Source organism: Platichthys flesus, chromosome 17, assembly GCF_949316205.1.
Source record: "Platichthys flesus chromosome 17, fPlaFle2.1, whole genome shotgun sequence".
NCBI lineage: Eukaryota > Metazoa > Chordata > Actinopteri > Pleuronectiformes > Pleuronectidae > Platichthys > Platichthys flesus.
In genome coordinates this window covers 8,569,355-8,596,220 of record NC_084961.1, presented here as the reverse complement: position 1 = coordinate 8,596,220, position 26,866 = coordinate 8,569,355, and the positions used below count along the sequence as shown (strand labels likewise).

At 41.8% G+C, this 26,866-nt stretch overlaps 1 protein-coding gene across 2 annotated transcripts in view; it reads right to left on the bottom strand.

Moving 5' to 3' along the window:
• Window positions 1-26,866, bottom strand: part of znf704 (zinc finger protein 704) — a 44,203-nt gene that overhangs the window by 16,291 nt on the left and 1,046 nt on the right. Inside the window, exon 2 of one of the 2 annotated variants that reach the window (XM_062410126.1) lies at window positions 21,895-22,082. In XM_062410126.1, coding sequence (XP_062266110.1) covers window positions 21,895-22,082 — 188 coding nt within the window. The remainder of the gene's footprint in view (window positions 1-21,894; window positions 22,083-26,866) is intronic. The other variant, XM_062410127.1, reaches the window with a different exon arrangement.

The window sequence follows — 26,866 nt, the reverse complement described above, 5'->3', positions numbered from 1 at the left end:
CAAAACTTTGGTTTATGAGTAATGGAAATCATATCCTTGATGATGTTATTCTGTGTGTTTTGCTATTTTAATTTTATTTTAAAGTCTGGTTAGCTACGAGTCTGTTAAATAAACTGTAGAATTTCCGATGGAACAGGTATTTATATCCTGATCTGTTCACACAATCGAGAGTGCTGTCTCTATTTCTCACATCTGCTCTGGAAGCAACACACACACACACATACACACACAATCCAGGGACCAGGCCATCTTCCTAGCCATAACAACATATGCACTGGTCTGGCAGCCAGCGCCTTGAAATAGGAGCCACGGGCATCTTTCCCTTAACACAGCCCCTGCTTCATCTCTCATAAGCAGCGGAGCCAAACCAACTTCTTATTCACTGTAAGTCGAGCTTTCCCAAGAACTGTAGCCTCCACTGCAGAAAACTCTCCCTCATTTCTCAGAAAATAATCTAAGACACCTGTGGGAACTAAAAGATTGAGCGTTCTCTTACCAGAAAACAAAGTTATCCATCGCGTGGAGAATCGATTTTACAATAATTTAATAACAGTCTTGTTTCTAAAAATGGAGACACATGATGATAATGAAAAGCGATTGTCAGACACAACTGGTACAGGATTAGTTTTCTTTTAGGTGGAAATTGCCCTTTAAAGATTCAGCATCGTGGAAAGTGAGATTTGTGATCGAGAAGCAAGTTTAGGTGCCATATAAATACTGGGAGAGTATCTAAGCACTCAATGCCCACAGCCTTTATTCAGAAACTCTCTTGAAATAGCTGTCAGGACATTTGTAGCTTTGTGATGTCACAACAAAACAGTTACTGGCCTAGGGCATGACCCCAGCGTGACCCCAGCGTGACCCCTCCTGACCCAGCGTTCAACCTTGAAGGATTTATGTTCTCTTCTCTTCCTGTTAAGCTGAAGTCTGCTATGTAATGACCTCTCCAGTGATCTTTTTTGCCTTTTAATCTTTTCCACTGATTGTTGGATTACATTTATCTTGGTTTTAACCGTTTTTTCAAGAGTTTATCTTGGACTGAAATCAACTACTATCATTATAGCTGTGTGTTTGTGTGGACTGCAAACTTAAGCTGCTGAAAGTTTTGTCTCTGTAGCAGCTGCCGGAACAAAGTGTATTTCCAACTCAACTTTTCCCCCTGCCTCCACGCTGCTGCTGATAGATATTCTGCCTTAACGTTCCCACCAGTGTGTCGTCTGCAGTCCCATTCAAACCTCGACATTTTCCAGCAGCGAGTGAACGGTGAACTGCTCTTTCTCCTCCAGTGAATCCACTCATAATATTCCAGTCTCGCTGTCCCAGCTGCCTGATGGTCGTGCATTCTGCAGACGCTCACTGTCGTGGCTGGCACACTACCACGCTACTGGTCCGGCTGAGGAGAGTGAGCTGGAGGTCGGGGCAGTGGGCTCTGCCACTCATGCATTAACTCTGAATGCTGAAACAAGGTTGAAGGTCACCCGCTAGATAACAGGGCCTTGAACTAGAAAAACTAGAACATTTAATGAGCTGGATTCTTTGTCGCTTTAGTGCTTTAGAAAAAGAAAGACAGCTTAATCGAGCCTCAAGGGGCAGAGAAAACTGTAGTTTTTATATTCAACAGGGTTTGGGGGCCTTTTCTGAACCGATTTGTTATACCTGTTAAATCTACCTGTGACCCCCCTCACCCCTACCCCCACTAATCAATATGTCTTTAAATGCCATTAAAATCCCACACTCAATCTACTTTAAAGCACTCGGCAGAAAATGATTAATCATATGTATAAGGTTAGTCACGTATAGATTAAAGTAGATGATGAAGTCATTAAGACTCAACACTATTAGTGCTTAGAGCCACACCGTGTCTAATCATCAGCATTTGCTTGCAGCTAATTAGCTGATTAGGTATTAGCTCGCTGCCTCTCTCGCTGTCTCTCTCTGTCATCCAAACATAAACACAGAAAAAATAGAGACACACCCACACACAGAAAGTATTTGGCTCCAAGCCTGGATAATGTGCACCACACCCTGTTTTCCTCTAACAGAGCATGATCACCACTTTGTGTGTGTGTGTGTGTGTGTTGTTTAAAAAAGGGGGAACTACCAATCTGTGTGTGTCTGTTTCCATGTGCACGTACTGTCACTTACTCATGTGTAAAAGGTTCCTGTATTAAGCTATGCATTCTTTGTGTGTGTTAGTGTGTGTCCGCAGACAGCTGTGCAGTGTGTGCACTGTGATATTTGCCTATCAGCAGAGGATGTTTTTATATTACACATCCATCCATTTTTTTGCTTTGACTTTTATCCTTTCTTCCTCTTATGCACTAAGAGTCCAAGAGATATGTTCTACGCCGTAAATGGATAAATAAGTCGACACTAACCTGAGGACAAGCACACACTCTCTTGCTGTTTATTTTGTTTTTTACTACATAAAACATCACATATTATCATCAGGACTAAACTGTCTATGGGAGCTGCACTGAAATAAATACACATAAGCCTTTGTCATGAAATCGGTGGGGCTTAAAAAAGGATGGATGTTCATTTAAAAAAAACTGTAAAAATTGCTAAAAATGCTAAGCAACAGGCAAAAGTATTTGTCTCTCATGAATCGTCATTTCAGGTGAAGCACCCATTTGTCTGAAATAGTAATTACTCTTTCTAAATTCACTCTGGACTATTCCGATCATCTAAAACTAGAATTAGACTTGTGTCCAATGCACAATAAAAAAAAGATTTAAAACCTGTTTCTTAACTATATCTATTAACCCAGGTGGCCTAAAATGAAATATTTTTGCTTTCCAGGTACAAAACAAAGAATATAATACATGTTTCAAGGTTGATTCACTCTGAATAAATTAACCAAAGATGTATGTGATCAACTGTTGATTTGGATTTGAAAAGATATTCACACCTTGAAAAAAGGGGTTAAAATCCTTTTATGGGGAGTCAGGAAGTACTGGACTTTGAGTCCTTGAGGAGTCGGAAAACACCTTCAGAAAAGCCTTTTGGGTTTTTAAAGCATTACTGGGTATTTATTCTTCCGAGGAAATGATATTTACCTCCGTAACAAAATGTACTGGTAGCACATTAGAGACAAAGACTCAGGTTAGGCAGCAGAATGTCTTTAATGAATTCATGCTTGTGAACAATGACCAAAGTGCCATAAAATCCGTCAATATTTCTTTTCTAATAAAAATGAAGGGCATGAATAGACGAATGCACCACTGTATTGTGTCTATTTTGTGTGAATGGATGACCTTTGAACTTGAAGGTAAACACGTCAGAACAAAAGCAAGCCAGACAGAGCATAAACGTCTCTGATGCAGCCATGTTGAGGTGCAGTCTTCAGGTAGCGTCTGTGTATGTGTTCATATAGGAGAAGTGCCACAGGCAAGAGAACCAGGTCTTCAATACGTGTGTGTGTCAGATTGATGTATACATGTCCTGATTTCTTCACATTTCACATCCACAAAGACAGAGTTAACCCCTTGGGGGACAGAGTTAAGGGTAAATAATCATCAACTCTCTCTGCTACGACTACCTTTTTATGTGCCTTTTGATTGACACACACGCCCACACCCACCCGCACATGCTTCAGTAGCATGCCCTACATTTGCACTATAGGTTTCGGTTCTCGCATATATAGTATGCTACTCTATTGGCTTGGGATGAACACAAACATACACACACACACACTTAGTTGCTGTGCCCTAGATTGGTGCTATTGGTTGGAGGTCCAACTGACGTACCAGACTCTAGGCCATGTATACACACGCACACACATACACACACACACACCACTAACAGGGTTCCCCTTTATCAAATATTGCTTCAGCAGATGTGGAGAACAGCGAGGGGTGAGCAGACTTGAGGGGCTGCTAAACAAAAACATCTCCCAGCGTGATTGATGCAGAGGCGTGATGGGCAGTGAGGTAGGCGAGGGAGAGAGGGTTTAACAAATTTCATTACAATTTCATTACCTCCAATTTTAAACTGTCAGTATGAATTGTTTTTGGTATATTTCTCCATCCCTCCCAGTGCTGAGGCCAGTGTCAACTGTACCTCAACAAAACACGCCCTATGTTTGCCACACTTACACATGTATTTTAATATCTACAGGCATGATCTCTGTTTGCAGGTAAGACAGAGGCCCTGTTGTTTTTGCATTTTTTGTATTTACCTATTGTTGATGCAGTGAACTAATCCCATGTGACGGCCCCATCGATGCATATCTTTGACAAGGAATTAAGAGGATTCTGTGAGAAATGAACATTAAAAACAGCCTTGCCTCCTCTTTCAAGACATAACTGTACAACATAAATGTACATCTGTGGCTTTAAGAGGCAGTGATTTGGATCCATTCTATTTGAACTTTAGCACTTATGTAAATCATGCAAACTGTGGTCAGATAAGAGCACACAATATGGTTTTAATTACCAACCATCTGCTAAAGTGTCCCACTGATCTCCTGTCTCCTTGATCAGGGCACCATAACACACAAGATGACAAACTAAAGAAACCAACCCAACTCCTGATACCAAGGGTTTAAACATGTTGACAATGTCACCAATGTTACAAAAATAAGATTAATGGTCAAAACCCTTAGGAACTCTAAAAAAATAGGCCGGTATGTTCTAAAAATGGGGACAATGAAATGAATGACAGATGTAATGATGGAGACACATTTAAAATGCAAAGCATGATGATGATGGTGATCGAAGAAGAAAGAGGGGTAGGATGTGGAAGCAGGGATAACCCTGCTTGACACACACACACACACACACACACACACACACACACACACACACACACACACACACACACACACACACACACACACACACACACACACACACACACACACACACACACACACACACACACACACACACACACACACACACACACACACACACACACACACACACACACACACACACACACACACACACACACACACACACACACACACACAATGATGGGTTTTCCCTGAATTGATGTCGCTGTATGCCCTAATGAGCAGAGGGAATACACAGGATCTCGCTGCTCCAAGCAACTCATTTGGCTTTATACGTGCGCGTGACTTCCAGTGTGTGTGTGTTTGTGTGTGTGTGTGTGTGTGTGGGTAAATGTGTCACTTTCTGTGAGATGTTTATGTTTATGCTTGCAAGTACCTGCATGGATGCCTGGACGCATGCCAGTATATATTGCAGAGGAGTTATGAATGTTTGTGTATGTGTGTGAGAGAGAGGGAGAGAGACAGAGAGAGAGAGAGTTTGTGTAGTGAGGGGGTCAACCACTGACGTGAACAAAGGCAGCAGCCATGAGAGTCATGACGACCTTTTGAGCGACTAGCTGGTAAATATTCTCTCTTTCGCTCTCCCCCACCCATCCTTTAATATCTTCATCTTTCTTCTTCCCTACATCCCTTCACCCCTCATCTCTTTGACCTGTCTCTCTCCTTATCCCCTATACCTCCTTTTCCCTCTCTCAGGCTATCTCCGAGCTGTCCATCCATATAATGCGCCGTCGGAGTAAACAAACGGAAGGGGCACTATGAATGAAGTATCTGCGCTTTGTGTCAGTAATGGAGTAAATGGAAAGCATGTAAGTGTGTAGCTGGGAAAGACGATGCCTTTCTGTCTCTTTGTTCTGCTCTTTTTCGGGCGTGGTGTAGTATTATGTAGCATCACAGGCTTAATGCAGGATCTCATTCCTGCATCATAGTTCTGAGTCTGAGTGCTTACTGACCTCGGTCACAAAAGTATGAGACAGGTGTGGTTCAAATGGAACTAGAGATTTAAAGAAAACTAAGTAAACCTGAATTTGTAATTTTGTTTTAAATGGTATTAAATAATCTCTAAGCTCTATCAATGGATATTCACAATGCATACTTATTGCATCATGGGATTTAATAAACCACTGGTGCCCTGGTATCTTAATTGATTAAACTAATAGTTTATGATGCATAATAGATAGATGATAGGACCAGGTTAGCTTAGCTTAGCAGAAAGACAGTAAACAGTAAACAGCTAGAGTGTCTCTGTCCAAAGGTAAATCATCCAACTAGCACCTCTCACCTTTGGGTCCATTTCTGGATAGTGAGAGGAAGTGGAGACATGGTGTCCATCTTGATGTAGAGTCTATGGTGTTACATTTTATATTCTAAGCAGTTGTAATGAACTTTACTCTTGGTAAAATGTTCCTGTATGTTATGAATGAATCTTCTAACTGAATGCAGGATCATAAAACGCCACCAGGCCTGAGTTGGAGTGACTGACCCTAATCAAAGTTCTCCTCCCCCTTTATCAGTTCATCCTTCAAGGGTCGGGAGAACCTGCTCCCCCAGCTACCTTTCACCTCACCAGACCAGAGTGTGTGTTGGTTCGTCACAGTGTTTAGTGGCGAGTGCAGTTGTGATAATTGAGGTCGTAAGAGCAGCGTGATACCCCCCGGATGATCCTTTCTCCCCACCTGCCCTCTAGACACACATACACAACCTGCCAATAAGTGCCATAAACAACAAAGACATAAACACACACACATGCACCTTTTTATTACAGCTGAGCTTGATTATAAACACCTACGGTGGCTGTAACCACAGTAGATGATGGCACACGGACACCGACAGACACACAATCCCATACACACCTAGAGCCCCTCAGCTCCCCGGAGAGCGATACACACGCACACTGGAGGAGGGGGGCCTCTTTCCCAATTACACCTCCAAGGAGGGGGTGGCTGTGTGTGTCAGCGTGCATGTGTGTGTGTGTGTCAGCGTGCATGTGTGTGTGTGTGTTTGCTGAAGGTGCTCATAAATGCCCTGGAGATTGAGCTGATGGAGGGCATAATAAAAGGCCTATCAGCTGGTCCAATCGCCTCACACAGCCTCCAGGCAGGACAAAGGATCTGTCCGCCACTTCAACATTTACCTAAAGGCCTTTTACTCATACCCCTCCCCCTTTATTCTCTCCCCCTCTCTCCCCTTCTGAGTCTCCGTCCCTCGCTCCCCCGTTTCCTCACTAGTTGTGCCTTGTTAACCTTTACTTACCCAGGAAACGCTACCTGACATGTTGTTTTTGCCATTCTCGCCCTTGTTGACATCTTCACACCTTCAGTAACAGTCTTCAAATGTTGTTGTCACCGTATCTCTCGCTCTCCAGAAGCAGAAAAACTGTCTTGCCCATTAGCAACTTAATAGTTGTCGGTAAAAGGACAGAAAAAAATCCCTCATTAGTCGTCAAATAATCAATATGATAAGTCACAAACGTGTGTGGATGACCTTTCTGTTGAGTCTTGGAAATGGTGTTTGAGAGGGAGGAAGACAGACAGAGAGGGGAAGGGAACATTTTTGTTGATGTTTTCCTTAATGGGGGGGTGGGGGGGGATTCTCCATCAGGCGAGAATCATTTCTGATTAATTTTCTGCTGTGTGGTATGAGGACGTGACACCAAGCGTAGAAGAGACAGCCATGATAAAAAAAAGAGCACCCACAGAGCCCGCCCCTTTCCTCTCAACCATGTCAACAAGTCCACACAAAGAATCCTCAGCTCCGTTATCCCACATAGATGCAGCCATAGGAGACAAATGCTCGTATTTATAATGACAACCATCTAAAAGCAATTCCTCTACAGTAATATGAACTTTAAAAGTAAATCAAGCTCTATAATTATCCTTTCGTATTACGAAATAACAAACCGCTGTTATACTTACGACCACTGTAATCCTAGTCCTGCTAAACATTCAGTCTAGTGTCATGGAATGAAACAGGCAGATGTTGGTGTATCTATCATTTGAATTATAAGAAAAGCATTTGAATTAATCACACAGAAGAAATACAGTCACTGTCTTTAACTGTCTAAGCTTTTGTTTGTCAGGACTCTAACAAGTCTCATATGAAGCAAGCCTTGTACAGATTTGTCTGCCTACACGCTGCCTAGCAGGATGTACAGCATCAAATGTGAAACTAAGGGCAAAGAGAAACAAAGCCCCACGCTGCTTTTCGTGTTTTTGTTTTTTCTCAAACATTCATTTTTTTCAACTTCAGCATGTGGTAGTGAAACCAAGTCAAGCATTTCACTCTAGCTGTTAATGTAGGTGGGCAAACTGTTAGTCTAAGTCTGAATCTGCAGTGGAAATAACCCAGATTTTCATAAAAGTGTTGGGCTGCTAAAGAAAGAGAAAAAATGCACCATCTTGTAAAAAATATATTTATATATACACACACACACACACACAAACGTGTGATGAAATATATTGAAACACAAAATAATAGAGGCACTGGATGCTGACAGAAACAGCAGGTATTGTAGGAATCAATAAGCCCCTCAAACAAATACAAATGCATCACATTATAGTTGCATTATTGATTATTCCTTCTCATGGAGGACATCAGCATGTGCAACAGTATAGCATGCGCCTTGGTGTGCAGAGTGATCTTAAACCCACAAAAGGATTTTCTAAATGTGTCTCCAATTAATGAACACAGCAACAAAACAGGAAACTACACAGAGTCAAACCCTCAAGCAACACAAATGAGTCTGGACTCCTGAGTTGCACTCTCGCCACCTGTGTGTGTGTGGGTATGTGTGTCAGTATGTCGTGCACGTCTCCACTGAGCAGCAACAAATGAGGCAACAAAGTGATGGGACACTTTCAGCCTCCCAACTGCCGATTGTCACTCTGCGTTAGGGTCAGTGCCGCGGGCTTTTCATTTGCTGCCTGCAATCCAAGGTAAACAAAAACAAAACAAACTGACAAAATAAAACATCAACATAACAACATGAAACTCAAGCGAGTCAAGGATGGCTCTTTGCTGTCCATCAGCCTGTGATATCATAATCAGGGACTGTGACTGTGCACCAATCATTAATCATTAACCCTTCCTGTGGGGGTTAACTGCAAATGATTGGCACATTTGCATACATAATTAGAAATGTGCATATAGGGGTGTTTTTGTTGGTAGCTAATCCGTATGGATTTTTTATATAAATAACAGTTCCCTTGTGCAAACAGCCAACTGGAAGCAATTAGATAGTAGTGAAATTTGTGGAGTGGAGAGGCAGATTTCCAATTCGGTAAAAGCCTCTGTGTCAAATTAGGACAGCAAACACTCAAACAAACAACTTCGCACCGCTGTGGTTGTTGCTATAGATTTCACATGCTGGAGTAACATAACCACTGTGGCTTTTCTACAACGCCAGCACACAGCTCAGCAGTGGGCTAACATCTCTCTCTGTCAGTCAGAGGAAAAACATAGTCGCACACACACATGCACAGGGCAGCCAGTGCAGAGAGGAGACAAAGGAAGAGAGGGAGGGCTAGAGTGTGCGAGGGCAGGAGAAATATGGGGGAACGGAGGGGGAAATGAGCGGGAAAGCAGAGATGGAGAAGGGGAGTTGGGATTGAGCGAGTCAGGAGGGGTGATGGCAGGAGGAGGAGAGAGGGGGAGACAGAGGAGCAACAATGGAAATGTCATCCAGCCATCCGGGTAAAAGGGTGCGATGAAAGAGAGACAGAGGGAATAAAAAAGAAAGTGTGAGAGATGCACAGTTAGAGGGGAAAGTGCACTGTACAAGGGATAAACTGAGATAATAGGGAGAGGAAAGAAAGGGGAGAGGGAGAAAGAGGAGGGGGGGGGGTACAGTTAGTTCTTTGTTTTGGTAACATTCAGTAGAATTGTTCTCTTGCACCAGCAAGGCACAGTTTACCACTAATCCAACATAGCACTGTGTCTAACGTGTGTGTTTTTGTGTCTGTGCGTGTGTGTGTGTGTGTGTGTAGTTGAGTAAAGGAGTATTTTACTCAACTCGCTCACAAAGACCCACTACAGAGGAGCTGAGGGAAGCACCCATGTTTACATAGATGTTAAAGGGAGGTCATGAATTATGCACGCTATATTTAGGAGTATTGCTGTGTAACATGGTTTGTGTTTGTGTGTGTGTGTGTGTTTGGGTGTGTGGGTGTGTTTGTGTGTGTGTGTGTGTGTGTGCATTTAATGTTTGCAGACCTAAACTCCAGAAAGTGCTTTGTGCGTGAGAGTGTGTGTGAGTGTGGTTGTGCGTCTAATGAGCTGTTATGTTTCCCTCCATCAAGGCTGTGAGCCTCAAACGTTTGCAAGAGAGGAAAATGAGAGGGATCTTTAAGAGAGTGAGAGAGCGAGAGAGGGAGGGAGGGAGAGAGAAGCCCCTGGTAAACACATCCATTTCCAGCTCGCAGTGAGGTAATGCTGCCAAAGCCAACACAATTCACATTCACATACAAATACACACTCAGGCACACATGCAAACACACACACAAGTTCTGCAGGCGTCCCTCTAGTTTGGCAGAACATCGGAGTCCCACCCGCCGCTAACCACTAAAACAATTGCACATACACACACACACACACACGCACACACACTTATACACATACACACGGGAGTAGAGTTCAGCATGTGGAACCCAAATCAAAACAATAACAACCTCCTCTGCAGATGCTGGTGGGTCATGTGACCACAGCCACTGGATCCCATTGTTTACAGGGAGGGACGGGAGGGAGGAAGGGAGGGCGGGAGGTGATGAGTCTGGACTTTTGAGGCCAAACTGCTGCCTTGTTCATATCAAGTGCTTTATGATGGTGGGGGTGGAGTGTGTATGTTGAGGAAAACAGGAGATGGTCTGAACAACATCTCTCAATGGGGGTTGGGGGTGCACCAGCTGTCTTTTGAATTCCAACGGCACTCTGGATGTGATCACTCACATACACCCACTCACTGTATTAACCCCAAAGCTAAAAGTGCCGCTGATGACCATTTAGTCCCTCACAAGCTGTTCTGAGCAATGACAGGGGACCACCTGAAGATAGGCAGAGCAGTGAAAAACAAACCTTTACCTTTAGGGGGTTGTGTGTGTGTGCATTTGTGTGTGTGTGTGTGTGTGTGTGTGCGTAATCTAACCATACCACTGCCTGCCAGCTTGCAGGTGAAGCTAGTGAAGCTACTGACGAATGTCTTTGAAGAACAAAGACTGGCAGAGAGAGAGAGCAAGAGACAAAGAGAGAGTGAGTGTTGGTCAAAGCCAGAGAGAGAGAGAGCACATTACAGAGAACCCCTACAGAGAAAAGATACAATAACTGAGGCTTTATCATATTTGAAAGGTTGGGTGGATGAGTGGCAAGGACCAATTATGATCTGGAACGTGTGTGAAGCAGCTGGGGCCCAACATTTAAAGTTGGCAGATTTTTGCACAACAAAAGGAGGTGGTGTTATATTCCGAGGCTTTCAATGTTGATTTTTGAGGAAAGGTCAAAGGGATCAATGCAACAATAATGGAGAATAAATGCAAAGTTGATTACAGTATGCAGGAAACTGGAAAAATGCAAAAAAGAGAAGTTTTGGGATGAAGAGGATAATGCAGGAAAAAGTTTAAAACATAAAAGGTATTTATGTACGAAAAGAGATACATCCATTTCAAACGATGTAACCATCAATCCCAACATACCTCTGTGCTTCCTTTACGTTTACATAGTGGTTAAGTAATACATCCACCAGGGGGAAGCCCAGACTGGAGAGATTCGGACAACAACAATCATGGCAACTAGAGGAGGATGTTTTGATGTACTTCTTAAAAAAAGAGGCCAAATTGGACTGTTGTACAGCTCTGTTTCATCCATATTGGAAAGCTTTGAGAAAACATGTGTCTTCTGCCTTTTGCAGGTATAAAATCTTATTAGAAACAGCCAAAACCAGGGAGGCCCCTTAATGGATTATGAAGTAAAAGGATATTCTACTGTTGTCGCATTCTGGAATAATTTCCGTACATCGGCCGTAGCAGATGGACGTCAGATGTTGGACTAAGAAATGGATAACTTTCAATTAACTTCATCGCTCTCTCCTGCTATAACATAAGGTCTCTCTCTTTGTTGAAGAAGATATCTGTGGGATGGCTTTGAATTGTCTGGCTAATTCAACTATGTATTTTGATTCAATGCTGTTGAGCCGGATTCAAAGGAGGCCAACTGCCGAGATGCTGCAAATGATTTGCAGATGATGATTGATAGAAGTTGATTAAAGATGATTCCGCTATAAATCAAGCCAGTCTGTGAGGAAATTCGACATAACATTTGTACATTTGCTTATGTGAAAGTGCTTATCTATTTGCTAATATAGAGGTGGAATTACATGCCACCACGCTGAGAACATTACAGCTCCTCCCATGGTGTTAATATCTTCTTTACATCTGTTAGTCCAGAAGGTGGATCCATACTACATCTGGGAATTAACAGCGCAGGCATAGTCTTCATTCAGTATAAATCATATAAAGGCACAGTCTTGTGTACAAATATATTACAGCAACGCTTTGTAGCCTGGCTAGGATCCGGATTAACGTTTTTTGTTGACTTTCAACATGTGTTCTTTTAATCACATTGAAAGGCACTTTGAGGATTCAAGGTCAGTTAACTGTCAGGATGGTGTTATGTCTTGTCCTTTCTAACTGCTAATTAGTAGGTAATTGGTGTCTTATCATTGTAGATGACTCGCCTGCGACTGCACTTGGAACAGACACTATTGATGGTATTGACAGATTGTGGTGGTCAAGACATTGCCTTGGTGACTTAAAGGACACGTGGCAAGATGTGAGATTAATCTCATCATTTGTTAGGAAAGGAGAGAACACCTGTGTCCTGAACTGATATGACTCAGAGGGTGTTCAAGGGAGATGCCACTTGTGAGTAATGTGGCACAGCTGACAGATTAATCCATTCTGCAGGCGTGCCAACATCTCTACGGTTGCATGAGAGTCAAACTGTGGTATTGTAAAGGAACCGTAATAAACAGATGAACAGAGCAGTAAAAAAGCCATACTGTTTGGCATTCACTGTGCTTCACTGCATTTTTCCACATTTAATTCCAAGTCCAAAAAGATAGCATCTCATCTGGCGGTCCAGTGGGAGGAATAATATTGTTCCCTTTTAAAAAGTGGGTCTGCATGAGACTAAGGCAAGTTACTGACGCACATAAAACCTGTTCTTCATTTCACTCCCTAGCTAATCTCCTGCATATCAATCGATTAAACAAACATTTAGGAAATCCACATTTTAAAACAGCAGATATGCTTTGTTGTTGGATGGGCCTGGCAAAGAATAAATAATGTTCTCATGCAAAATGTCACAAACAATGAAAGGAAGTCATAACATCTGGTCTTAACAGCAGACGGCGCTGACAATCTGGAAAGTGGTAAGTGGAGTGGTATATACAGTATGATATATGATGTCTAGCTCACAGGCATATATTCAAAAACATGCGCACTAACACCATAACTTTGGTCACCCCTCTATCATGCCGCACCCACTCCGCTAAACTGCAATACAAATTGATAATCAACACTCAAATTAAACACGGCTACAATCATGACACCACTGTGCCATGCTCTTAATTAATACATCTCAATTAATAAAGCCTGTCAGCATGACTGATATCAATAATTGACAACAGACAGGTCAGTGGAGCGTCGAAATAGATGGTCATAATTAGAAATAACGCAGAGAGGGGGTTCTTCTGTGTGGCTGGGTTTGTTTTTAATAGGTTACACTTGAGAAACATGTCGCCTCCCTGTTGTGTCACAATGTCTTTGCCCCAAACCAAAACTCTGCCAGGGTCAGTCCAGTATTATTAATACAACTAATATGAGGGAGTGCACAATAATTTAACTCGTTATCCCTTGACTGTTCCTTTCTTACTCATTATTTTTCAGATGTAGTTTTGTTTCATTTGTTATTCTTAATATTTATTGTGCAAGAAAAAAGGTACACCTCGTAATCTTACAAAATGTGTTGTTAGGTAACAAATACAAAGAACAGCTTTTTACCTGCTCGTAACAAAATGGTTAGTATGTTGCTGGTTTATCAAATAACAAGTTAAAAGACTTGACAGCATTAGCTTTTGATGTGCGAGATAAAAGTTTGAGACTGCACCTATAAAAAGTAAATGTACCTGCTTTAAATTGGGCCGTCTTCCACTTCAAAGTATCCACTTTTTTCAGCAATACACTAGACAGCACTCCTACAACACTAGAAATGCTCCCTGGAAGTCCTGCTCTGTAAGCAGGTCACCGCTACAATCCCATCCATTGTTGAGATTGCAACTCTGAAGTTTGATTTTCATTTGGAGAATGACTAAGTCACACAGGGCGCCGATCCACAATTTTGTTGGCACGGCAAAAAACCTTCAGCAAGTTCTTCAGCACTAGTAGTACATTGTCATTATGAAGTGCCACAGTTCAGCTAATTTGAGACAAATGTCCTCACCAAGACACCCTGGAACCATGCACAAGTGCTTGATGTTGATAGTCTGACCATGGGGAATTCACAATGCATAACCCAGTGAATGTTGAAGAAAACAATGAGCATACCCCTGACCTAACATGCTTTTTAATGTGGCCCATTCCACGGGGAAGACTGCTGTGTGACCTAAAGGTCAAAGACATATACCATGCATGTCTGCTAATGATCCAGGAAATAAGGAGATCCTGGAGGACTTCAACTTATTTGAAAATGTACTATTGTTGTGGATTTTTTGTACGAATTAGGAACTGACATTTACAGAGTAAGCATATACTGAACTGCCCAGAGAGTGAGGTTCACTCAGTTTACCTGCTAATTAGGGCCTCTGATTGGACACTTGACACATCTGTCAATTAGTACCACCATATATACCTTAGATAACCATAATGCACATTTGTCAATAGAATCAATTGGAGCCTTTCTCTCTTCTCCAGCACTCTGGGCCATCAATCCATTCAAACTGGGGACTATGGATTATTCTGAAGCCACAGAGCCTTCTGTCACAAAAACACTGGATTTGAGGCCCTGCACTATGTATTATGGATAGTAGGCAGGAAATGATTGAACACAATTCTACCTTGCAGATAAAATAACTACGATGTTGGACAAATTAGCATATTAGTGACTACTTCTAGGACACCTTCGATTGAATCAGGCCAGCACATTTAGTCGCTCCCTTGACAGCTATAAAGGGTGTTCAAACTCAGAAGAAACTTTATTATGTTTATTTACGACATCAATAAATGCAAATAGATCTTAGCTGATGGCTTCAAAATGAATGTTACACATGATGTATTATTTTCACTAATGGCATCAAAGTGAGCATAGGACTTTCATTTAAACCGCAGATAGTAAACAATGGCAAAAATTTAATTATTTCCTTTCAAAGGGTTAGGGGTTAGCTTGACAACCCTTGACAACTGCTGTTGTAATTAGCATGTCAGATGTACGTCAATGAACTTAAAGCTACTTGAGCAAGTAGCTCTGAAGTCTTTCACTGTTCAAGTGATTGTAAAGCCTGGACTGAGATCACAACAACACACACATTGCCTTCACATGTTTGCCATGGCCCAGTGCTTTGGCAAAAGATCACAGTGAATTAGGCTACCAATCTACTAATCCGTGGTTAGCCATTCCTCCACTCACACTCACTGATATTCAGCGCGCTTAATTAAAGAGCCAATTTGCATATACATTTAAACTCAGAATTCAACTCCCGTGGCATCACAGGTGGTAATGTTCTCAGGAGCCAGAAACCTGTCCAACGAGCCAGTGGAGACCAACTCAATGTGGCCCCCGCTAGTCTGCCATTGGATTTGACAGAGTGACAAGAGTGAGAGCTTTGCCTTTGAGTAGTCTATATGCAATCTAATGCTGAGGGAACAACTGAGGTGGTTTTCAAGCCTTGAACAAAGAAAACTCCAGTGATCCTGTGAGTCTATATCTACAAGGCACTTGTCATTGGTTCTTGCTTGAGAGATAAAACGATCCAATAAACACTGATATGATATTCAGTAATCCATGTAGGCCGTTGTTTAATAAGATTTGTTCCTTCAAGAAAATCCCTCATGCTAGAAAATCTCAGTAATGACCTAAGGCCACAAGGTGCTTTTGTCTTATCTCCTGTGCGTTTATTCTTTTCCAAAGTGTAACATCTCATGTTGTCCTATTAAACAAAGTTATATTACGCAGAGACAGTAAAGATGGAAAGTAGGATGTTACAGAATCAATCGGATATTACAACAGGTGCACATCATGGTTTATGTGTAATCCAGACACAGATTAGATCATATCTACTATTTGCCCTGGTTAGCTGATACTGTCAGAATTGATTTTAAGATTTGGCTGATCCCTTGAAAACATGAATGCACCTGGTACCAAGATATAATCACAGAGCTTTTAACCCCCATGTGAGCAGCACTTGGGACCTTGGGCGGGTCCCAACAGGATTTTATAAAGCCAAGACTAAAAATATCACATCGACTGAACCATAACAAAAATAATGGTTTTGATGAGCTCATGCTGGCTACAATTCTAATACATTTTTTATTTAATGTATTTCTGAAATCTACTCTAAGAAATGTACATAGCATGTTAGTTTTAAAATGTTATTGCTTAATTTATCTACTATTCTGGGAAGCGTTTTGTAGAATTATTTCAATACATTTACACAGTATCTGGTCATTATTGTTTTTTTTTCACTCTATACCACAAATGGCCTTTTTATAAGGCCCAATTATTACAAAATGAATCTAACCCACAAACAACGCAGCCAAATGTTGTATTTCCATATTATGATGTTTGACATTTTGGGGGCTATTATCATAACTCAAAAGCAAGAACCCTCTGTTGGTCAATGACCTTTTATATAAATACAAGCAAATTTCTGTTTGATATTTTTAGCTGTGTGTAGTTCGGTGTTTCTGATAAAGTTAAACAGATTACATAACCCAACACACTTGGTTGTTCAATTAAATTGTTGCGGGAAACCTCAACTGTCAATCAGATAACAAGTACATGGAGACTGGGAGATCGAGGCACAGAACTGAAAGGAGAGCGAGAGGACAACAGAGATTATGAGTTCTGTCATTTCATATGGTTATCACATGCTTTCTGAACTCCACCGGCATTTATACCAGGGAAACAGTTTTATTTGGCAAATGCAGACTATCTTTCTATGTCACTCTCTCATTGGAAAACCAACCCTGCTCTTGTGCGCACACTTAGTCCTCCCCTCCTTTCTCTTGTTTCGAAACGCAAACACCCGCTTTCACCACAAACATAAACATGTTGTGCAAAAGGAGTACGAGCAGTGACAGTTCTCCAAAAAGGTAAGAAGGAAAAAAAATAAACAAAGCCATGAGCAGAGAGAAAAGAGACTGTTTTGCAGAGCCATGCCACTTTATCAAAAGAGTTGTCTGATGCTCCGGGCTCAGTGTGGAACACATGATTTGCTCAGCAATGTAACAAAGACATTACTTTTCATCAACAGAATGCACAAAATTAACCACTCACTCCACCAGCCTCCTAGTTAACAAAGACAAGAAATTGAGATCAGTTAAATTTTCAACATCAATGAGGGCCAGCAGTGGATCCTGTTATTTTCAGAAACGTGAGTAAACTTGGTTAACACTACAAAGGGAGGGATAACTGTTGGCGGTCAGAGGAGAAAAAGGTTTGAAGCCCCCAGACATGTTGTTTTGGGGTTTTGCAATAATAAGCAGAGCTCTCTACTGATTTCCCCTTCAACTAAGATTATACTTCACTTCCCCTGATAGCAATTAGTCTCCAGAACACTATTTGTCAAAAGCCAAGCCTTTCGTCTCCACTGGTCTGCCCCCGCGAGCTCTTGTTACAATTGACTGTTTCCTGCATAGAAAAAAAAACATAAGCCCTTGGAAGAAGGAGCGGACCCAGCAGCCTGACAGTGTGTAGAGATGTCTGACCATTAAGTAAAGACCGAATCAGACTATAAGTATGGTATCAACTAATCTGGAAAATCTGCCACAGCGACCAATTCCTGCCTCTAAATCTTTAGCGACAGCACATTTAAGAAACTTTCATAAAAAGGAACCATTTGGGAAAATAGGTCAATCATCGAATGACACCTATTGATTTTTGGCGCAAGATCTCAGAAAATGCAGGAGTAGAAAATGTGCTGTAAACAAATACAATGAGCAAAGCTACTCAATAAAGTAATGGGAGGTGGGCTGCCCGACAGACCCGTGATATGTAGCCACACAAAATCCCCCGAGGTCTAGCATCTATACGTCACACTGTCATTTTCCCTCTATTTTCCAAATGATTGCAGAGGCATTAGGGTACTTCAGCGTCTCCGGGTGAGGTGAGAAACCTATTGTATCTGGGTTACAAGGGAGCCGGAGAGCCATCAAACAGTCAGACATTTTCCTGGCAGATCACCTGCAGAGAGGGAACTTTTCAAGAGTGCAATTAACCACCTCAAGGTCAGACTTCTCCGGAGAGTTATCTGAAAAAAGAATCCTCAGGCATTCTCTCTCCCTCCTCTCTCTTTAGCTGTTATCTACACTCTTACAAATGCGCTCTCCATCTCCTTTACCCTCCTGCCCATCTCTACATTTCCTTCACTCCAGGTTACTCCCCTGTCCCCTTTTTCACCATCCCTTCAAGCATCCTTCCTCCCTCCTTCCCTCCCCCTTGTCGCCATTAAAGATAAACGTTACTATGTGGTCGGGGGGGGTGACACCATTTCTTCTCTGGTGCCGGAGCTGGGCTGAAAATCGGTCACAGGTGTGCAGAGGATAAGAGCCATGGATCTTAATCTTGAGGCAATATCGGGCTGTGCTCTGAAGAGGTCACTGTGGGGATATCTGAAAAAAAGGCCTTTGCTTCTTTCATGCTCCTGAACTGTGGCAAGAATGAACTTTCCATGATTTTTTTTTCTGAAGTCCGGTTCTGCAGAGAGTTTGATGTAGCACTTGACGTCGCACAATAGATCTTTGGATTTTGAGGACCAAACTTTGAAGTGTTCTATATATGGAGAGGCAGTGGTCTAGTGGCAGAAACTTGGACTATGGGAAGAGAAGGTCTCTGGTTCGTCTCTGGTTGGACTCCACGGAGAGACAACAAAAAGACGAACCTGGATTGATCTGTCCAAAAATCCAAGAGTCTCCCTACCCTGTCTAGTGCCCCTGAGCAAGGCACCTTACTCCCCCAACATCTGTTCCCCGAGCGCCGTACATGGTTGCTCACTGCTCTGTGTGTCCTGCACCAGATGGGTCAAAAGCAGAGATTACATTTCCCTACCTGCATGAGTGTGCCTTTGCATGTATGTGTCTGGGATTAATAAATGCATCTTAATCTCTTAATCTTAAATTTACACAAAGTAAGAAGATGTCAAGTCTTTGCCGTTGACAAAGAATTTGGATTTTTATTAAAAACAACAAAAAAAAACAACTCATGTGACATAAAGAAGGGGTGACTAAATGGACTCTGACTATAAAGATATTTCAAAGTAGGACATGTGTAAGACCAGGATTTGAATCCTGGTGCTTGCGTTTGAGGTGCTAAGATGAATTTGTATAGTTTCCTCCTTTTATTTAAAATGCTCTGTGGTACTATTTTCATAAAGGCTTTCGGTTCTCTATAATTTGTCCCTGATGATCCGCTCCACAGGCATCATTTCTCCATACGCCAGTCTTGGCAAGTTTTTAGTCGAAGATAAAAACCTGTTGCTCCACCCACACATGCTGCTGCCATTCCATGTGTTTCTGTTATTGATTATAGTCTTATTCTATCTCTCTTCAAGCTTGACATCAGAACCTGTGGCAGCTTTTACTGCTGCCATTAGCAGTCCACAAGGAATCATCTCTTGAATCTAGGAAAACAAGTGTCATGAGAATTTTGGCACCAACCAAAGTATTGTGGCATCGTTATAGTCGATGGGCGTTTTAATACTTAATGGTTTAGGCGTAACCTACGTACAGTAACTCCTAAATCAAAGGATAGATTCCAACGATGGGACATTTGTTGCACGTCATACCCTTCTCCTTCTGTTAAAGAGGGGCAAAAACTTAAATGAGACTAGTTTTAATAAAAAAATAATAATGAACGCTGTAAGATTTGCTGACATTACACAGAGCACAATACCTAAAACACACACGCACGCACACGCACACACACACACACAAAGGGTATGCAAAGCGTTTTCTTCACTTACCTGGCAGTAGACAACAAAATTACTGAGGTAGAGTTACACCCATGCAGTAACAACCAATAAAACTTTAAATACCAAACTGGAAAATACCAGTAGCATCTTAGAAATAGTAAATTAAACTTCTATTTTTAGTTTTTCTACTTATGGGAGGACAAATAGAACCTGGGTATTGGGATTTTGGCGACAGACACATCATGACACATTTTGTGTGGTTATAACAATAATTGGAAACATGTGAAGCTTTTAATAATGAAATGTAAATTCTAATTTATAAAAGGCATTTGAGACAAGTGGTCGTGCCTGAGCCGAGGCAACAAGCTGAACTTGTGGAAGGCCAGTGATAATCAATAAGCTATTCCACAATAACCATATAAATATCAATATGATTGCATTCCCTATGCAAAGAGGTAATTATAGTCGGGCAATAGTAAAACTTCTGTCTAATCCATGTGATAGATTCAATTTAAAGGGAGTTTTTACCTCTTAATGGACGACAAAAGAGAAACTAATCTATATTTCATCAGCAATAACTATTATGTTTACAGCACGGCTCAGGATGCAGTGATAAAGCTGCTCGATTGGGAGACTTTTACTGTACTTTTCAGCAAGTTGCCATCGATTGGATTAATCCATCAGTAAAGGGGAGTGATGTTCGATAACAGTGCCGTGCTTTAAGACCCATTAGTGTTCGCATTTGAAAGTAAGCGTAAGTTGTTTCTTTATTAAACTGCTCTTCACCGCTGCCTATTACAGTGTAATTGACCTGTTGCAGACGAGCTTCAGTTTGTGATTGTGTTGACTTTCTTAAAATAATATTTGCCTGTGTGCGGGTGTTCCTGTAGTTATATATTTCTGAGGACCGTTTAAAGCATAGAATAGATGATACAGAGTGAGGACATTTTAACTCACTTTTTTAATGCGCTGTGTCAGAGTTATGACTTGGTTTTAGGGTAAGAGTTAGAATTAGGTCTAGGTAGGTTGGGCATTAAGTTTGGATGGTTACGTTCAGAGTAAGGGGCTAGGGAAAGTATATGTAAAGTAGTGTCCTCACTAAGACAGAAATACAAATGTGTGCGTGTCTCTGTGTGTGTATATAATTACCGGTGTGTGTGTGTGTGTGTGTATTTTTGTCTATGTGCATGCGGGTGTGTCTGTTTTCATACGTATATGGTTGCCTGTAAGTATGGGTTAGGGTTAGTATGTGTGTCCCAGGCTTTTGTCAGTGAGAGACTGATTCCTGTCCTCGAGGAGTTTGGCCTGAGTTCATACATGCAGAGGTCATTGCAGGTTAGTGACACTGATGTTTCATCTCATAAAGACGAGTGACTTTATGTTGGCTCACATCCTTGAAGCCATTTTTGAAGCTGCCGACTGGAAACAATGTAATTTGACTGGAATCCACTTTTACTCCATTACACATAGACTGATTTTATCATCTGCCATCAATACATTTTTAATCCCATGCCAAAGTGTAGCTGGTGTAATAGTGTATTCATGTCCTGAATATTGAAGGATTGCTGCAAAATGTCACTTTTGGATGAATCCCATGTTATTGCTAAAACTTTCTCGAGCAATTAGGTTTAAATGACATGCCTCTGGTGGTTTCCAAATTTGTGGTGCAACAAGGACTCAAGGCCATGAGAGTCAATTAATATAGTAAATTGCATCAGTAACCCTCTTGTATGTGTTTCCTGCTCCATAGCAAAGATAAAACAGACAATAACTGTTGCCTTAAAGCCAAGAAACACATAAATATGCTTTTTGTGGAAGTACAGCTGTCGCTTTTGTTTTTGTATGTAACACAAATGCTGTTGAGATTGAGCTGATCCCTCACACAGTCAGTGACTCTTTACCACACGTGCATACGCTGCCTTACCTGGCGTGAGGCACATCGATGCTGGAGGAGACCACTTTGCGTTTCTGCTCTAGCAGAGACACTGATCGGGTGTCAGGGTCCCGGCCAACGCGCTTGCTGTCAGCCAACCGATGATCCTCCACGGCCTCTGGGCTGAGGGAGCCGCCGTTCATCTTGTGGCCCTCTGGAACTCCATTGCTGGAGCTCTGCTGGAGAGTGATACAATAAGACATAATTAAATGCTTGGTGAGAAGAACACATACATGAGTTCTCGATAATAATGAATAATGATGGAAAGTTGTGCAGTACACTGCTTAATAAAATATAGTGCTAGGAAAGCTCTAGGAAACAATAACCGAAAAAGTTTTTCAACATAGCATCAGTTAGAGTCTGTGAGTCTGTGCTGCGGCCATCATATCACCCAAATTTAATATTTTTATGTCTGAATTACAAATGAAGGAGTAAATGTTCCAATATGGTTTCAGAAAAATAAAACTAGCCCCTTGCAGTTTCTAAAGCCGATGGATTAAAAAATGCACAATGGTTATAAAAAAGTTTATTTTTCTTAGTTCCTCTAGAAATGTTGTTTTTTAAGCTGAAAAACAAAACTTGTGCTTCTGTAATGTAGCTTCTTAATGGAAGTTCTAAAAAAAGCAATAAACTGAGGCCACGCTAGACAGATGTTTTAGAACAAACATGATCCCCATCCAAATGACAATGTTAGTCCCATGTCAGTATTAATATCCATTCATACAAACAAACCTAAAAAGCGTGTATATCCCTTGACCATTCCTGTTCACTGGTCACACACATGCCAGTCTAAACAGAACCATGTTGTGTACTCTGCAGTTGGTTTCTTATTGCAGAAAATACAATGAAAGAGGAATAGCAATTTAGAAAAGTAAGAGCAGGGGTTTCTTTGCTTGGGCTGACTGTCCGGTAAATGTCAGAGTAGACCCTAGTGAGAACACTGCAGAGTCCCAAACGGACACAAAGCTGGAAACAAAGGGAATACAAATATATCTCGATGAAAGAGTTGTGCAATAACAGAGAAGTTGATAGGTGTTGGTGATAAATAATAATAAATAATCATTTCCACACATTTGTGGAAGGCAAAGTTTGGAAAATGTCTGCACCAATTTCCAAATGTTTATGTCAGAAAACAGCTCATGTTCAAATGTTTGAGCCGTTCATATAAACGTCTCTAGTGACACAATTGATCCACAAAACACAGATGTCTCTGCTGTCCTGAAAATCCCACGCAACAGCGCACACAAATAAAGACTTTCCATACAGCAAGACTGTTGTAAACAGGACAACATATTCCTGCACCACACACCCTAAACAACGTAAACTATTCACTGACACAAAAGAAAAGTATGTTTCCCACAAAAATGCTCTGAGAACGCCTACCTGTAGCAATGTCAAAAAAAAGCAGCCCAACTTCATCTCTTCTCTTACACAACAGAAAAGATGTTACACATGAATACCTGTGTGCACCTACGCATACACCAACACACACACATACACACACACACACACATCTCTGTAGGTAACTAAAGCCATCAGGCTCTTTAGAAACACACTGAGACAGAGTGACACACACGGCTGCCCATGCCACCGCAGCGTTGACAAGTATGACATGCAGGCTGGTGGGTGTTTCACTGAGTGTGTGTGTGTGTGATATAGATCATTATCTCAAAGCCCTGTAACATGATTAGGCTTGACTGTGGAAAAGGCAAAGGCACCAGAGTCAATAACTTACGCACACGTGCACACAGACGTGCACAGATGTTCAAACACACACACACACACAGAACAATTCACTTAGATTAATGAGGTAAAAAACACAAGAAATTGGTATCGAGTATCGCTCATGAGAGAGGCTGGTCGCACGGACGCCCAGTGGTGCGCCAAAAACGCTCTGTGAAAACACAGACTGGAGTAAAATAACAAGATGGATTGCACCAGCTCCGGGTAGATTAGGTGTGTACTCCTCTGATAAAACCAACGGCAATTCCTTCCTTTCACCGGCCTTATGAATGATGGCATTTCACGCAGCCAGGAAATTGTGAAGCATACCGAATCAGTTGTGAAATGTGAGTTGCATGCATCAAAGCTGGTGTAAATGTGTGTGTGTGTGCGTGCACTCATGAACAGCACAAATATAAGTGTCTGATACCCCCTCCCTCCCTCTTTATCTCTCATTTTCACACACGCACACGCACACACACACACACACACCCCTCATAATCTACTTGCTTTGGGCATTGGTTTGTCAAGCGTAAAGATTCTCATACCTTTATGGGTCAAAGGTCACAATAAAGCAAAGCTGGCACGGACCACAGATTGAATTCCATGGACCCAATGTCGTTAAATCCCAACAGACTTCACCTTTCAGCTCGAATGGAGCTGGGTGGATTTCTATTGGAGCATCGAATGGATGTGATCACGATTGGAGATATTCAGGACGCAAACTGCAATCTTTAATAAGATGGTAACTTTTTTTTTAATCACTCGGATACATAAACTGCAGAACACGGAATAAGGGCTTAAACTGCAGTCTTGGATGAGTTGATTTGTAAACACTGCATCAATACAGGGTAACACAACAATTTCCAGAATAAAATGTGATTTGATTTAAAATAAAAAAATGCAAACTGAGTGCCACTTTCAAATTGTGAGAGAGTAAATAAATATCTAAATAACAGTAATTCCTTGAATAACCCAAACTGACTTAAACTCATGTCGCCGTGTTTCAATAACACTGAGATATCTCATGTTTAATGTTGATGTTATATCTTAATTAATGTGAGCTCAATTGATCGAGATGTTTACAAAAAATTGCTAATATATATTTTTGAATAAAAAAACTTTGACAGACATCAACACCAAGCAGCACAGTAACATTTTATCCAATCTGTTTGTCATGAAAAATAAGATAAATTTGGAATCATGCTAATTACAAATATTTCTAATTCAAACCTCTGCCCAGGCCTGGAGGTTAGTGTCAGGAATTATGATTAAAATTGTAAGAGCAATCCTGGATCACAACTTAATGTTTTCCCCCAAATCGGTCAGCCGGAACATTCTCTCTTCTTGTTGTAATAAAGGACGTAGTTCTGCAGAAGCAAATTACTTTTTGACACATATGCAATAAGAAAAGGGGATTCAAATTTTGAGTGTGTCAAACTGTGATATATTTTTATAACACACATAACACATAGAGGAGACAGACACATCAGCCATAGAAAATTACTCGTATCAATGCAGGGCCAGCAGCACTCAGACTTGACCCCGTGCTCACCGCGCTTCACGCTGATGCTGCTCACTGGACCAATGAGGACGGCCGGCCCCTGCCTGGGACCAACACTCCAGAACAAAGAGTCACACAGCTCCTGTCAACAAGCTTGCCTCATGGACTCCCACGATCAACAGACGACAACAACAAAAGCCCCAGCAAGACAAAACAAGTAATGGCTCTTTGTTAGCAGTGAGAAATCGGTGCAACACGGCTCACAGCACACACATCAACAAGTCAACAAGTGGCATCGTGGCGACCCCCCCTCTCTCTCGCCGCCCCAAAATGGGAGGCATTCGTTAGCCATACCAGGCAATGAGCCAAGCATCCAGCTTCTCAGGAGAACGCCACCCGTTGCCAACCTGGGGGAGCCGGCTTTGTTGGCCGGGCAGCTGCAACTCAAATGGGGCAGTATGCCCTCCGAACAACCCCCTCCACTCCAAAGATTTAAGTAGTCAGCTCTAACTCGTTAAAACGTACAAATGTGCATGTGGGGGAAGGCACATCCAAGATATCACACACTCCAGCAATGCACATGTGAATCCACATACACACAAACACACGCACTCACACACACAACAGACCCCTCCTCCTCATTTTATTGCTTGTTTTCGTCCTCAATCGGAATTGAGTCGTGGCTGAAAGAGACTTGACCATTGTGGTGACAGGACTGCGCCCTCAGCCTCAGCTGCACCACTCCAGCGTGCACCGCAGGCTGCAACAATACTGTGCAACAGCTTTTGTGAGCGCGCTGGTGCATAGACGTGCAAATGAAAAACAAGAGAGGCAAAGTTTACTCTGCATTCCCCATCACACAAAGCTCTGACAAATCTCCATGCAGAGACGCTGCATTCCTCCAGGTTGAGATCTGGCATGTTTGCGTGAAAGTTTTAAATAAACAGTTTACAACTTTATTTAAGATTTACAAGCTTTCCAGGCCAGGGGGTGGAGTTTGGGTGGTGCTGCTGTATCTGCGAATTCACACTGATCTCACGTCTACATTTGCATAAAAGGAAATGTGAGCAGTCCTGCATGACAAACAGCGGCCAAACATTTCCCCTTTTGGTTATGAAAGTAATACTTTGGCAATTACAGCCCTGTTAAGCTACTTCATCAGAAATGTATCAAAGCACAATACACACACATGCACATGCACACACACACACACATGCAAGGGGGAGCAAACCACACCAATCAAAATAAATCAAGGACTGTAAACAAGTCTCTTTTTTTCAGTCTCAGGCATTCCTCAGTCACTCCCACACTATAAAAAAAGGACGCACACACACACACAGACACACAAACACACTGTGCCAGAAAATGTGCTTTTATCCAAGGGCTGGATTGACCTCTTGTCCTCACATGGTCTTTAACTGAGGCCATGCACAAGGTGGACGTGAAGACAATTTATCCGGTGCTAATTAGGCCCACATCAGTCAATTCATTTGGACATGATTGAAACTTTATATTCTGCCTGTGATGCCAGGAGAAAAACCACCTCACCAGCTCCTTTAACCCTGGTTAACCTTGTTGTGCATGACAACAGAAACAGTGTGTGGCAAGCTTGCATCACCTTTGAATGAAAATGTGCAAAAAATAGCCCCTCTGTGCAAATGTGCAACTCCAGGCAGGATGCACAAAATGACATGTGACAAATGTGATGCAAAAAAAATTGAAAATACAAATCATAAT